The sequence below is a fragment of the Zeus faber genome (genome assembly GCF_960531495.2).
Source record: "Zeus faber genome assembly, chromosome: 1".
NCBI lineage: Eukaryota > Metazoa > Chordata > Actinopteri > Zeiformes > Zeidae > Zeus > Zeus faber.
In genome coordinates this window covers 37,756,970-37,769,901 of record NC_137193.1, presented here as the reverse complement: position 1 = coordinate 37,769,901, position 12,932 = coordinate 37,756,970, and the positions used below count along the sequence as shown (strand labels likewise).

Below are 12,932 nucleotides of genomic sequence, written 5' to 3'. Positions count from 1 at the left end.
TACTGTTTTCCGTTAATGCTGTTGTGTTTTCTGTTGATGCTGTCATGTTTTCCATTAACGTGGTTGTGTTTTCCGTTAATGCTGTCACATTTTCCCTTGATGCGGTTGTGTTTTCTGTTAATGCGGTTGTGTTTTTCGGATCACACGCAAAGCATTTTGCTATGCAGCTCATTTGACATGTCTGGATTTGCAACGCGTTTTCTAAATGCTGTGCATGTCTTGTCATATTGGAGAAGATGTTCTCTTAATTTGCTTTTATTTTATCTATTTGCATGTGTTTTCTAAAGTTGCAGTACGTTGAGCTCTCAGGACCACTGTAGATTTAAAACTCAGGAGCATTGTTTTTAAATTTGCTTACATATGAGTATTGACAAAAAAACAAAATGTCACGTAATGTGTGTTGTTAGATTAAGTAATTCATTCACATACTAAAGCTATAGCTCTGTTTCTTTTGTGAATGTTTATGGGGAAAAGTTTCCTCTTCTTTTTCTTTCAGCTGCTCCCGTTAGGGGTCGCCACAGCAGATCATCTGCCTCCAATACCTTCTGTTCTGCACATCTTCCTCGCTTACACCAACCGCCTGCCTGTCCTCCCTCACCACATCTATAAACCTTCTCTTTGGCCTCCCTCTTCTCCTCTTGCCTGGCAGCTCCATCCTCAGCATCCTTCTTCCGATGTAACTCTCATCTCTCCTACACACGTGTCCAAACCATCTCAATCTCGCCTCTCTCACTTTTCCACCAAACTGTCCAACCTGAGCTGTCCCTCTAATGTACTCAATCTTAATCCTGTCCATCCTTGTCACTCCCAGTGAAAATCTCAACATCCTCAACTCTGCCAGCTCCAGTTCAGCCACCTGCCTTTTTGTCAGTTCCACCGCCTCTAAACCGTACAACATGGCTGGTCTCACTGCCGTCCTGTAGACCTTCCCCTTCACTCTTGCTGGAACCCTTCTGTCACAGATGACTCCAGACACTCTTCTCCACCCACTCTACCCTGCCTGTACTCTCTTCATCACCTCTTTCCCGCACTCTACGCTGCTTTGGATGGTCGATCCCAAGGATAGATTCATGGTGGAAATTTTCTATTGTTTATCTATGACAACCTTTATTATTTAAAGTTTTTTTTTGTGCTGGCTTTATTATTGTACATAGAGAAAAAAGTGCTAGTAATTGTTCAATACAATATTTTGCATTTCATACTGTTCATTTCCTGTCCCTACAAATGCAGGACCGGCCTGTGCATACTGACCAGATGTTCTTCAACCTGAAGGCGGATTTCAAGTCAACCCGGGCTCCCGGAAAATTAATCTATTGAATCATGTCCCGGAGTACCACTGTTCAACTTTTTTCTTGCTACACATAACAAAATTTGAACCAATTCATTTAAATGGGGGATTATTTTGTGCTACATAAAACAAATTTGAACCAATTAATTTGAATGGGGAGATTTTCTTCGAATTTAGAAGGGGGTGGGGCATGGGGAAGGAGGGGGGCGCAGATATGTACACTAAAACTAAAACCAACATGACAAAAGTATGCATAACAATTTTCCCCATAAATTTGTTTCATTTTCAGGTTTTTAATATGAAAACTACATGACCCATGAGGCAATTCCATCAAGATGCATAACAAAATGGTGCAGAATGGTCGTTTTTGTAGTTTCTAGGATTAGGGTTAACTTTAGGGTTTGAAACGTTTATAAATAATTGCGTAAATATTACCCATTGTATATAATCATTTGTTTTTTCTCCTGTAGAAGCCACAAGTCTGCATGATATCAACCTTGTTTTAAGAAAAACATGTTTTATTTGCAATGTCATGGAGACTACACTACCCATAAGCCTAAATGTTACAGCGACATCTCTGATTGGTGAAGCTCGCTGTTACAATGGAAATGTTTACCGCACTGGCTAAGGGGTACACAGGCACGCAAATGCTGTTTTTATATCCAGTTAAATTGTATCTATGAATGAAAGTCATGCACCTGTAGTTTCTTTGTTGTTGATGATGTGTTGATGAAGAAGGAATCTCCACTGACGCTGACTTGATTATAATAATACGTTTATTACAAGTAAGAACAGCATCAAACCAGACTTGCCATGGATGTCTGGGAGAGAACAGAAGTCAAATGCATTCCCTCCCGAATGGAACTAGGGAGTGTCCTTTATACTTGTACAGAGATAACGTAGCACATCTGGTTCCAATCCATAGGTCACAGTTCAGTGCCTGACTGACATACATCTAAGCACATTCCACTTCCCTTATCACCGGGGCCCCTGGCACTTCTTTCCTCACAGGGGCTGGCAATGTCTGTTCGTAATTATATTTTACAATGGGCTCTCTCTTGGGAAACCAGTGCCCTATTCACCCCAAATATTCCAGACACCTCACGCCCAACCTTGAATTTAATAGACCATTCAATAGAGAAAAAGTGAAATCAGTATCCCGCTTATATTTTGTGCAAGTCAGAACAAAATTTAAACCCATTCATTATAAATTTTAGTGTTGTTTTACATGTTCCAATAGCATATATATTTAGTATAGAACAGAATAGTTATAGAGAATATAGAATAGTTTAAAAAGTTAGAAAAAGTTAGGTTTGATAGAGGCAAGAGAAAAAAACAAAAACAGGATGTGATTTATTGTCAAACAGTGTAAGAAAACCATAGGGAATGTTTGTGTATGTGTGCCTTGATGATTCTAGAAGGTGGAAAGAAACAGTAATTAGGAAGAAAGACAATCCAGGTCAGAAAAGTTATAATATGAAAAAGACTCCATTGAAATTCTATAATTTTTTGCGGAGGAACCCTTATTCTTACCCTGTTTTTTAAATGAATTTAATTCTTTTAATAATTATATTATTATATTTTGTAAATACATTTTTCTTTGCTTGCTTTGCTTTATAGTCACTATCTGATGCCTTATTTTAATGTAAATCACATGTTGTTTATGAAAGGTGCTATACAATTTATTATTATTATTATTATTATTATTATTAATCTAGCCACTGGGGGTGCACAAGCCAGTGTATCATTGGTACCGGTCCCAAGCCCGGTTGAATAGAGAGGGTTGCGTTAGGAAGGGCATCCGGTGTAAAAACCATGCTAAATCAAACATACAGACAACAAATCTGATTTCCATACCAGATCGGTCGCAGCCCGGGTTAACAACAACCGCCACTGGTGCCATTAGCCATCTGATCTCAATGGGCATGTTGGCGAAGGGATCAGAGTCATAGGTGATGAGAAGGTGATGGGTAGGTATGGTGTCAAGGAGAGGAATGTGGAAGGACGGATGGTGGTGGATTTCGCCAAAAGGATGGAATTGGCTGTTGTGAATATGTATTTCAAGAAGAGGGAGGAACACAGGGTGACATACAAGAGTGGAGAAAGGTCCACACAGGTGGGCTCCATCTTATGCAGGAGGTGCAATCTGAAAGAGATTAGTGACTGCAAAGTAGTGGTAGGGGAGTGTGTTGCTAGGCAGCATCAGATGGTGGTCTGTAGGATGACTCTGGAGGCCAAGAAGAGGAAGAGAGTGAAAGAAGAGCCAAAGATAAAATGGTGGAAGTTGAAAAGGGAGGAGTGTTGCATGTGTTTTAGGGAAGAGGTAAGGCAGGCAATAGGTGGGAATGAACAGTTACCAGATGACTGGGAAACAACGGCAGAAGTGGTGAGGGAGACGACCAAGAAGGTACTTGGTGTATCATGCGGGAAGAGGAAGGAAGACAAAGACTTTTGGTGGTGGAATGAGGAAGTACAGGAGAGCAAAGAGCAGAAGAGGTTTGCAAAGAAGAAAAGGGATAGTCAGAGATATGAAGAAAGTAGACAGGAGTACAAGCTGATGGGGTGCAAGGCGAAGAGTGAAGTGGTAAATGCATACGAGTTGTATATTAGGTTGGACAGTTAGGAAGGAGAAAATGACTTATACCGATTGGCAAGACAAAGGGACCAAACTGGGAAGGATGTACAGCAGGTTAGGGTGATGAAGGATAATGATGGGAATATGCTGACTAGTGAGGAGAGTGTGTTGAGAAGGTGGAAGGAGTACTTTGAGGATTTGATGAATGAAGAAAATGAGTGGGAGAGAAGAGTGGATGATATGGAGATAGTGGATCAAGAAGTGCAGCAAATTAGCAAGTATGAGGGGAGAACAGCATTAAAGAAGATGAAGAGTGGAAAGGCAGTTGGCTCAAAAGACATACCTGGGGAAGTATGGAAATGTTTAGGTGAGATAGCAGTGGCATTCTTAACGAGACTGTTTAACATTTACATTTACATTTACATTTAGTCATTTAGCAGACGCTTTTATCCAAAGCGACTTACAAGGGAGAATAACATTCAGCTACATTGCGACAGAGATTAGTGTAACAACAACATTGGTGTAACAATAAATACTGCAAGGTGGTGCTAAGTAATTGTAGATTAGGACAGGAGGTACTCACTGAAGAGCTGGGTCTTCAGGTGCTTCTTAAAGACAGAGAGGGAGGTCCCCGCTCTGGTCATTTTTGGCAGCTCGTTCCACCAACGTGGAACTACAAATGAGAATAGCCTGGATTGCCGTGGCTGTATGGCCGGCAGAGCCAGGCGACGCTCATTTGACGAGCGCAGCATCCGGGGGGCAACATGTGCTCTTACAAGAGCACTTAAGTAGGCGGGAGCATTCCCAGCAATCACTCTGTAGGCCAGCATAAGAGACTTGAACTTGATGCGGGCGGCTACAGGTAACCAGTGGAGCTCGATGAGCAGCGGAGTGACATGTGCCCTCTTTGGCTGGTTGAACACCAGTCGCGCCGCCGCATTCTGTATCATCTGTAGTGGCTTCACCGCACAGGCCGGCAAGCCTGTTAAGAGGGCATTGCAGTAGTCGAGACGGGACATCACCAAGGTTTGTACCAGCAGTTGAGTGGCATATTGGGTCAGGTACGGCCTGACTTTTCGGATGTTGAGTAGTGCGAAGCGGCAGGACCGGGAGACGGCGGCAACATGGTCCGAGAATGTCAGTTGGTCATCAATAATGACACCAAGATTCCTTGCAGCCTTGGTAGGAACAAGAGATAGAGAGTAGATTTTAATATCAATGTTGTGATAAATACCTTGTTTGGCCGGGAAGACCAGCAGTTCCGTTTTCGCCAGATTTCGCCAGTTTAACACCATCCTGGAAAGGGAGAGGATGCCAGAGGAGTGGAGAAGAAGTGTACTGGTACCCGTCTTCAAGAATAAGGGAGATGTACAGAGCTGCAGTAACTACATGGGAATAAAGTTGATCAGCCATAGCATGAAGCTATGGGAGATGCTGGTGGAAAAGTACAGGGGAGGCTAGAGGGAGTTGCACTGCGTCTTTGTGGATTTAGAGAAAGCATATGATAGGCTGCCGAGAGAGGAAGTGTGGTACTGTATGAGTAGGTCGGGGGTGGCAGAGAAGTACGTAAGAGTGGTACAGATTATGTATGAGGGCAGTCGGACAGTAGTAAGGTGTGCAGTAGGCGTGATGAAGGCATTCAAAGTGGAGGTAGGATTGCATCAAGGATCAGCTCGGAACCCTTTCTTGTTTGCAGTGGTGATGGACAGGTTAACAGATGAAATAAGGCAGGAGCCTCCATAGACTATGATGTTCGGGGTTTATATTGTGATCTGTAGCGAGAGTAGGGAGCAGGTTGAGGAGAGCCTGGTAAGTGGAGGCATGCATTAGAGAGAAGAGCAATGAATGTCAGCAGGAGTAAGACAGAATACATGTGCCTGAATGGGAGGGAGAGTGGCAAAAAGCTGAGAATGCAAGGAGTGGAGCTGGAGGAGGTGGATGAGTTCAAGTACTTGGGGTCGACCATCCATAAGGATGGAGCTGCCAGGCAAGAGGAAAAGAGGGAGGCCAAAGAAAAGGTTTATGGATGTGGTGAGGGAGGACATGCAGGCGGTTGGTGTAAGGGAGGAAGATACGCAGAACAGAAGGTATTGGAGACAGATGATCGGCTGTGTAGACCCCTAATGGGAGCAGCCGAAAGTTTAAGAAAAATTATCATTATTATTATTACTATTATCTATATTTTTTTGGGGGGGGGGGTCCAGCCCGTAGGGCTTGTTCCAGGAAAATTCTCAGAATTTTGAAATTAAAAACTATTTGAAACAGAAGAAAAGCAAAAGCTACGAACAAGTATACGTCTTGCTTGAACCAGTATGTCACAAACACCTTGCAGTTGAAGTTTCATTCAAATCGATCAACATACAGTATGGAGCAGAAATTTGTGAAAAACCGACCAAATTTGATCTATATTACAGATGCGGTCCAATGCAATTCACACCAAAATATGTCCAACTTGGCTAAAACTACCTGATACACAATAATGACAGAAGTTATGGTTGAGGTGTAATTTAAACCGGTATGTCATAGCATCTCGTGGTTTAAGTTTCATCCAAATTCATCCACATACGAAGCAGATATTAGTGAAAAACCGACTGAGTGAAAACTTTGACCTCGGATATTCAGGTGGTCGGTCTTGACTGACATGACACTATTCATAATTAAAATGAACGAGATGAGATTTGCAGTAAGACTTTTAGGATTTATGACGTCATCATACTATTTACTATAAATTTGCAGGTTCTGGATCAGAATATCCACCGGATCGTGTCCAATGTGCGGTGTAGACTCCGTCGCTCTGTAGTGGATAGAGATAACAAACTATGCGTTAACGTATCCATTATGTACTCTCTTACCTGGTAGACGTCTGTAGATCTGTTCGATTGATATTTTTTCTCTTTGGTTTCCATTACTTTGCCGGACTAATGAAAAATACGAAAAACAGTAGTCCACAAAAACTTGTGACCACATCGAGTCAAATCCACTGAAATGAACAAGTGAGTGATGCGTTCAAGATCCAACGAGTCGTCGGAAAAATAGAAGCCTTGCAATGGTTATTACTCACAGAAATACCACAACATTTTTATTACATCCATACCACGTTTGCATTTAATGGAAAGATAAATTATTGGAAATGTAATAAAGTTACGTTAATTTGATTGCTATCATAAATCTCCATAAATACGTAAACCTACGTAAATAAGTCAGCATTGACGTACACGAGGCACAACATCACCGACCATCACTGAGACTCCACATGTACTTACACACCACAAGGGCAGTTATAATGATGACAAGATTTGGTTTAAAATAAAAAATAAACATTATTTTTTTTAAATTCATGTATAAAAGGTTTCCTACAGTTTCCTATTACCCGCTCTAACTTTATTAAGTTCTCGTTGAAGATTCCCAGCACAAACACTCACACACAAATCTATTCAGATATGATCAATATAAAACAGTGGGATTTAGATGATGAAATCTATAACGTTATATTATAATCCTAATGGAAAGCTGGGAGAACTGCTTTATTCTGTAATATACAGCAGGTAATACTTTGATAACAGTATATAATAAACAGTCCTTCAAAAAATCGGGAACAGATTTGCAAGTTTGTTTGAGCATTAAAGCCTACAGTCTAAACATTAACTAATTGTCTTCATCCACTGAGTAATCAATTGACTGGACTGATTCATATCCTGATGTTGCTTTGGAGTTGAAGGTTTCCACATTTTTGCTAATGTCAAGGGAGCACATCCAAGTCAAAACCTTGTCCAAGCCGCTGATTGAATCTGCCATAGATGGTGCGGGGCTTCCTCCACTCACTGTGAATGAGAAAAAACAGTTAATATTGAGTCATTTCTGAAAATCCTACAAATTGAAAACAGTATGTTTACTTACTGCTTGGGATCAAAATATCCAGGCTGTGACTATGAAGATCTGAGGATTTCATGATGTTCTGGTTCAGTTTTTCAATTTCAAGGCTGATTCTTTCATGAACCCTTCCCTCTCTTTCCTTCCCTTCATCCATCTTCTTCTTCTGAATATCTTTGGCTTTAATCTTTGGCAACTCAACAACTAAAGACAGATGATCGTAATACATTAAAACACGGCATTCAAGTAATCCTATATCTGTCATCACTATTACAGCATACAACTTACCGCATAGTTTGGATTTAGTGTTCTTTTCCTCTTTCTTGATTTCCAACTGGAGATCCATGAGGATCTTTCTAAACCCTGTCATCAGCTCCAGTTCTCTCCGTCGGTACACACTGGCCAGGCGATGCTTCAGGACTTTCTTCATTTTATTTTGTTCGAACTTCTCCATTCTCCGCTCAACATCGCCCATGTCAGGGCAGAAAAGCTGCCCATTGCTGTCTGCCACCATCTCCTCTATCTTCTCCAGCAGGTTGGTGACTTGAGTTATATCCGTCTTCTCCATATTGTTCAGGACATGGTACCTGTTCTCACATTTTTCTACCAACCCCGGCAGAGTGTTTGCCTCCCTCTCGATGTATTCCTCTATGGAGCCTTCTCGCAGCGAGTCTCCATATGTGAAAAGAATGAGCGTGTGTTTCCAGACACCAGCATCAAACAGATCCATGTGTTCCTCCAGGCTGTTCTGCTGTTCCTCTGTGAATGCCATGTCCAAAGGAATGACCAGCAGCACAGCGTGGACTCCTTTTGGGCAAAGAGAAAACCCTTGAACTATCTTTCTATCCATTTCTTTGGTAGATTTGGGGGATATTTTCACCCAGCCAGGAGTGTCAATCACTGTGACCCGTCTTCCAGCAACATTCTGCGCATGTTGTAGACATTTTTCATTCGCATAAGTGGGAAAGACTTTGCTATGGAGGAGAGTATTTCCTGCTGTACTTTTCCCAGAAGTCTTTTGACCCAGCATAATTACAGTGATCTCCTGAAGAGGTTTTCCGGAAGCTATGGAGAGAAGGATTCTTGTAAATGACAAGAAAGTACACATTCTGTATATTGTATTGATGAGTATGGAATACTAAACTTTCCAAGAACCTTTCTGCATTAAGCCTTTAATGAAATATACACCATGCAAATAAGAGCAAACTTTACCTTTCAAACTGATACTTCTGGTGTTGACGTTAGCTTGTCTCAGTTTGGCCTTTTCTTCAATATACTTTGCTTTTTCCCTGAAGTGCCGTGATATCTGTTCATCTTGCAAAATATGGCTCCCTTCATTTTCAACGACTATTTGTCTGATCTTCTCCAGCATCTCTGTGACTTGAGTGCCATCGCCAGTGTTCTTGTTATCGATGACGTGGTATCTATTGTGACACTTGTCAACAACAGAACTCAGGGGTTCTCCTTCTCCTTCAATGTACTCCTCTATGGTCTTCTTTCCCAGCCAGTCGCCTCTGGTAAAAACCACCATGGTGTGTCTCCAGACGTCCTCCCCTAGGAGCTCCAGGTGTTGGGTCACAGCATCTCTGTGCTTTGCGTTGAAGGAAGCATCAGCATCAATAACCAGAAGGAACACGTGGGGCCCAGGGGGACACAGGAAGATGCTGCACATCACTTCCTCTTTCATGGCTTGAGTAGTGTCGCAGACAGAGAAACCTTTCCACCATCCTGGCGTGTCAACCAGACTTATTGTAGTGTTGTCCACGTAGCCCTTCCTGACCACTGAGTGCACTGTTCTGAAACCATCATTCTGCTCCTTGATTCCCAGTAGGGTGTTCCCCAGAGAAGTCTTTCCGACACGGCGGCTTCCCAAGAGAACAATCCTGAGTTCTGTGATGGGTTAGTGTTGCCAAATAAGATGAAAACACATAAAGAGATTCTTGTTAATAGCAATATTTACAGGAACTGTAAAGATATATGTTACTGAAGTTTACACACCATCCAGTCCATAAGCAGCACCTGTCCTTCAAGTTTGAGCTCTAACTGTTGTCTTGCACACCTGGTTTAAATAGGGCTTCATGGGCAGGCCAGACATTTAGTTGAGTCAGATGTGCAACAGTAGAGTTGGAGCTAAAACATGAATAACTGGGTGTAGATGGATACTCGGCTGAGAAACAGCACACCGGTATGGAATGTACCTGGAATCAATGCTTTTATCTGTTTCCTTTGTTCTTGTGCCTTCCTCCTTCTTTCTTTAGCTCTTGCAATGTCCTCCTTTTGCTTTTCTTTAACGTTCATTAAGATGCGTTCATCCATTTGGTAGTACTCCCCCTTGTTCCACAGAATCATCGCATCGATCTTCTCCAGCAGACATGTGACCTGTAAGCCATCGCTTTTGTTCTTGTTGTTAAAAACATGGTATCTGTTACCACATCTCTCCACCAACCACTCTAGTGCCTCTCCCTCATTCTCAATGTGCTGCTCTATTGTCTTCCCCCCAAGATAGTCCCCACATGTGAACAGCACCAAGGTGTGCTTCCAAACCCTTTCCCCCATGAGTTTCATGTGCTGCTCCAGGGGCATTCGCTGGTCCTTGGTGAAGGCTGAATCTATGGGAACAATGAGGAGGAAAGCATGAGGTCCTGGGGGACACCTGGACACACTGAGCTTAAACTCCTGCTTGTCCTTCTCTGGGATATCATTAAGAGAGACAGGGCTGCTCCATCCTGGGACATCGACTACGACGAGGTTCCTCCCGTTGACCACCTCATGTCGCAGTTCAGCCTGAGCTGTTCTGGTCCTGCCGCACTCAAATCTTTCCTTTCCCAGGATGGTGTTTCCTGAGTAACTCTTTCCAGACCATCTCTCACCAATCAGAATGATCCTTAACTGTGGCAAAGCAGCATCATTATTTTTCCCTGAGAGGAAAAAAAAAAATGTTTCAGAGTCAGTGTTGACTCATACAACTAGAATCGCTAAAGAATGAATTGGAGATGGTATCTTCCCTGCGTTATAATGACTGAAAGGAAAGGTTTGTCTTTGTTAACATGGGCTATATTGTTTCTGGATTTGGATATGTGAGACTTATTTCGAAGACTCCATTGTCATTTCTCAGTAGCTGTAGTTTGAGAGTTCAACTTTTTTTTTTTTCGTGTACCAAGGTGAATGAAGGCCTGGGCAAAAGTTATAGTGACTCCTTTAAAAGAACAACAGTTTGAAAGAAGTATTTTTAGCACTAGGAGTAAGACCTTGAAGTCAAAATAAAAACACCTGAATTCTAATAAACAACTTTAATGAGTCATCCTCTATCAGTCCACACTAGCTCTGGGATGTTTTGACCTCGTAAAAATTATGCAGTTTTTCCTTTAGTATTTTTTCCCTTGAATTTAAAAATATACAATGGCAAATGGACGTTTATTTTAAACCTCTAGCAAAAGGTACTATTGTACTACCTATGAGTTGCCATGTAACAAGGATCTACTGGAAATAAACTAGCTCCTCAATCTTTACAGCAATCCGGTTTGGCTGGTTTTGTAAACTGACACTCTAAAACTGCAGGCACGGCTGGTCTGAGAAGATAGCACTAAAATTTACGATTTACAAGGCTGTCTTTATATGTCTGTTAATTACATCAATCAAATGATTATGCTAAAAAACATGACTTTTAATAATTAGACTAGATAGAATAGACTACTGACTACTGTTCTGAAGGCAAGGAACGTTTATTTTTATGGTATATTATTTATTTCTCCACAAGTGCAATTCAAAGTGTTTTACATAAGGCATTAAAATAGATTATATCAAAGCAAAGAAGAATAAATGCATTGAAGCTAAAAGATAAAAGTACATAAAGACACTGAAGTGTACAAAAGTACAAAGAAATGTTCGATGATATTATCTTGACAAACTCACCAATATCTTCCATTTTGTTTTCATCGATTGACCATGAGCTCTAGAAAACCCGGTCTCCTGTCATGAACGATGAGTGAGCTTATATTTTGAAATCCTGGAGTTTCATATTCAAAAAAAAAAGCGCAATTTCTGTATCTCTTCCCAGCATGGAGCACAGACAGCAGGGAATGGCCGCACGTACAGAGACATTTCCTGTAAATGCTGTGGGTGTTGACATCTCACCCAACTGGTTTTTCCAGCAATTGTAGGAAACACTCTAATGTTTGAAGACTTAATAATAATGTATGTTTCTCCTGCTCAATCATTTTAATATTTTATTATTTGCTATGGTTGTAAAATGCAGAAAACAGAAGAAGAAAAAAGTATGGTGCATAAATGTATTTTGTATGTAATGAATGAGGATGAATGAATCTTGGCCACACAGAAACTCAATTCATTGTAACACCTACATTACAAAGGTAAGTAGTAAAGTAAGTAGATGCACTTTAACTGCCAGGGTACAAGTGCTTATCCAGCAGATTGGACATCTCCATCCAGGAAAGGTCCCATTGGACCTCTGTCATGTCCTGCTTGGTCTTGGGAAGCTCCACGGCGGGCAGCTCTTCCGTGGTGACCGGCCAACAGTTTCGCACGCTCTGCATTCTGTCCCTTGAAACCACCGGAGAACAGAGAGACGTTTAAAGAAGTTAAAAGAAAGCGGACAGAACTTTGCTCAACCCCAGGCCTATTCACAAAGTACCAACAACCTTGTGATGAAAATATCAAAGCTGAGAGAGTATTATCTAGAAATCTATTGGTTCATTTAAGCCTTTTTGTAAGTTGATAAAGGTCATTTGAAGAATATGAAGGTTGTTTTCTATTTTCTTTGTTTAAGGAGTGAGAGAGTGTGAAACCCCAACAGTAAGCAGTTTAAAAGCCCTGACTTACACTGTTGAGACTTACAGTATGTATATAGTAGCTTTATGTAACCAGGTTGTCTCGCACAATTTAAAACCTGTTTTCCCTATTTAAATCAGTCTTGTGATGTGGTGTCGTGTCGTGATGTGGTGTCGTGCAGTGTATTTAAATTCCAGCATCCAAACATTTATATTTCTAACTGCTTTGCAGCGAATCAGCCTGTTTTTAGATAAAATATTACGTTTTATACACACCATTCAGGGTGGTTCTTAAATTCCTCAGCGTGTATTAACAGTCCTACCGAGTTTCTAGTTTGGTTTTAGTGCCAACCACCAAGTGGGTGTAAGTCCTTCCACATTTAAGCACATAGGCCTGTTTTTTAACGCCACT

The 12,932-nt window shown here is 41.4% G+C and overlaps 1 protein-coding gene across 1 annotated transcript; it reads right to left on the bottom strand.

Annotated features, from left to right (window-relative positions):
• Positions 1–6,913: 6,913 nt before the first annotated feature.
• On the bottom strand, positions 6,914–11,777 carry LOC307239857 (GTPase IMAP family member 8-like). Its single transcript, XM_080013436.1, has 6 exons — positions 11,646–11,777; positions 9,932–10,651; positions 8,946–9,623; positions 8,022–8,798; positions 7,761–7,937; positions 6,914–7,684 (listed from the first exon to the last, which is right to left on the bottom strand). The coding sequence occupies exons 1-6, from the start codon at positions 11,656–11,658 to the stop codon at positions 7,509–7,511; spliced, it is 2,541 nt and encodes an 846-aa protein (XP_079869562.1). The 5' UTR covers positions 11,659–11,777; the 3' UTR covers positions 6,914–7,508.
• Positions 11,778–12,932: the final 1,155 nt, after the last annotated feature.